At 39.8% G+C, this 1,307-nt stretch overlaps 1 protein-coding gene across 1 annotated transcript; it reads left to right on the plus strand.

The window, feature by feature from the left end:
• Positions 1-51: 51 nt before the first annotated feature.
• LOC112818813 (ubiquitin-conjugating enzyme E2 N-like) lies at positions 52-646 on the plus strand (the record flags this gene model as incomplete). The annotated part of the gene is made up of 1 exon (XM_025865916.1): positions 52-646. A coding segment is annotated over one exon (439 nt), but the record flags the coding sequence as incomplete, so codon positions are not given.
• Positions 647-1,307: the final 661 nt, after the last annotated feature.

Raw genomic sequence — 1,307 nt, forward strand, 5'->3', positions numbered from 1 at the left:
TTTGATCCCGGAGCTTCCGCTCTCTCCTCTGAGATTTTGTTGTTGTTGCAGGATTATCAAGGAAACCCAGCGTTTGCTGGCAGAACCAGTTCCTGGCATTAAAGCAGAACCAGATGAGAGCAATGCCCGTTATTTTCATGTGGTCATTGCTGGCCCCCAGGATTCCCCCTTTGAGGGAGGGACTTTTAAGCTTGAACTATTCCTACCAGAAGAATACCCGATGGCAGCCCCTAAAGTACGTTTCATGACCAAAATTTATCATCCTAATGTAGACAAGTTGGGAAGAATATGTTTAGATATTTTGAAAGATAAGTGGTCCCCAGCACTGCAGATCCGCACAGTTCTGCTATCGATCCAGGCTTTGTTAAGTGCTCCCAATCCAGATGATCCATTAGCAAATGATGTAGCGGAGCAGTGGAAGACCAACGAAGCCCAAGCCATAGAAACAGCTAGAGCATGGACTAGGCTATATGCCATGAATAATATTTAAAATCGATCTGATCATCAAGTTCTCCTGTTCTCCTGTTCTGCCAAGACTTCTTCCTTTTTTTGTTTGCATTTAATGGACACAGTCTTAGAAACATTACAGAATAAAAGCCCAGACATCTTCAGTCCTTTGGTGATTAAATGCACATTAGCAAACCTATGTCTTGTCCTGATTCACTGTTGTAAAGCATGAGCAGAGGCTAGAAGTACCATCCGGATTGTTGTGAAACGTTTAAAAGCAGTGGCCCTTCTCTGCTTTTATTCATTTCCCCATCATGGTTTGAGTATAAAGCACTGTGAATGAAGGTAGTTGTCAGGGTTAGCTGCAGGGGTGTGGGTGTTTTTCTTTATTACTTTTTTTGAGGGGGAGAGGTAGTTTTATTTTAATTTTTTGGGCTCCTTTCCCCCCTTTTATGGTGATCTAATTCCATTGGTTAAAAGCAGCTAACCAGTTCTTTAGAATATGCTTTCTAGCCAAGTCTAACTTTATTTAGACGCTGTAGATGGACAAGCTTGATTGTTTGAACCAAAATGGGAACATTAAACAAACATCACAGCCCTCACTAATACCATTGTGACTTGCTGTCAAGTGTAGAATCCTTCCTTCAAGAAAAAGCTTGTGACCATTTTGTATGGCTTGTCTGGAAACTTCTGTAAATCTTATGTTTTAGTAGAATATTTTTTGTTATTCTAAAAAAAAATTATATGTAAAAAAAATGTAAGTTTCTTTGAATCACAAATAGGGTCTATATTTTGTGATTTTTTGTTATATCCCTTAAGCCTTTTTTAATCAATAGATTCCCCACCATCCCCTCCCCCCC

The sequence above is a fragment of the Callorhinus ursinus genome, unplaced genomic scaffold (assembly GCF_003265705.2).
Source record: "Callorhinus ursinus isolate GAN/ISIS: 27379988/994484 unplaced genomic scaffold, GSC_fseal_2.0 scaffold11492, whole genome shotgun sequence".
NCBI lineage: Eukaryota > Metazoa > Chordata > Mammalia > Carnivora > Otariidae > Callorhinus > Callorhinus ursinus.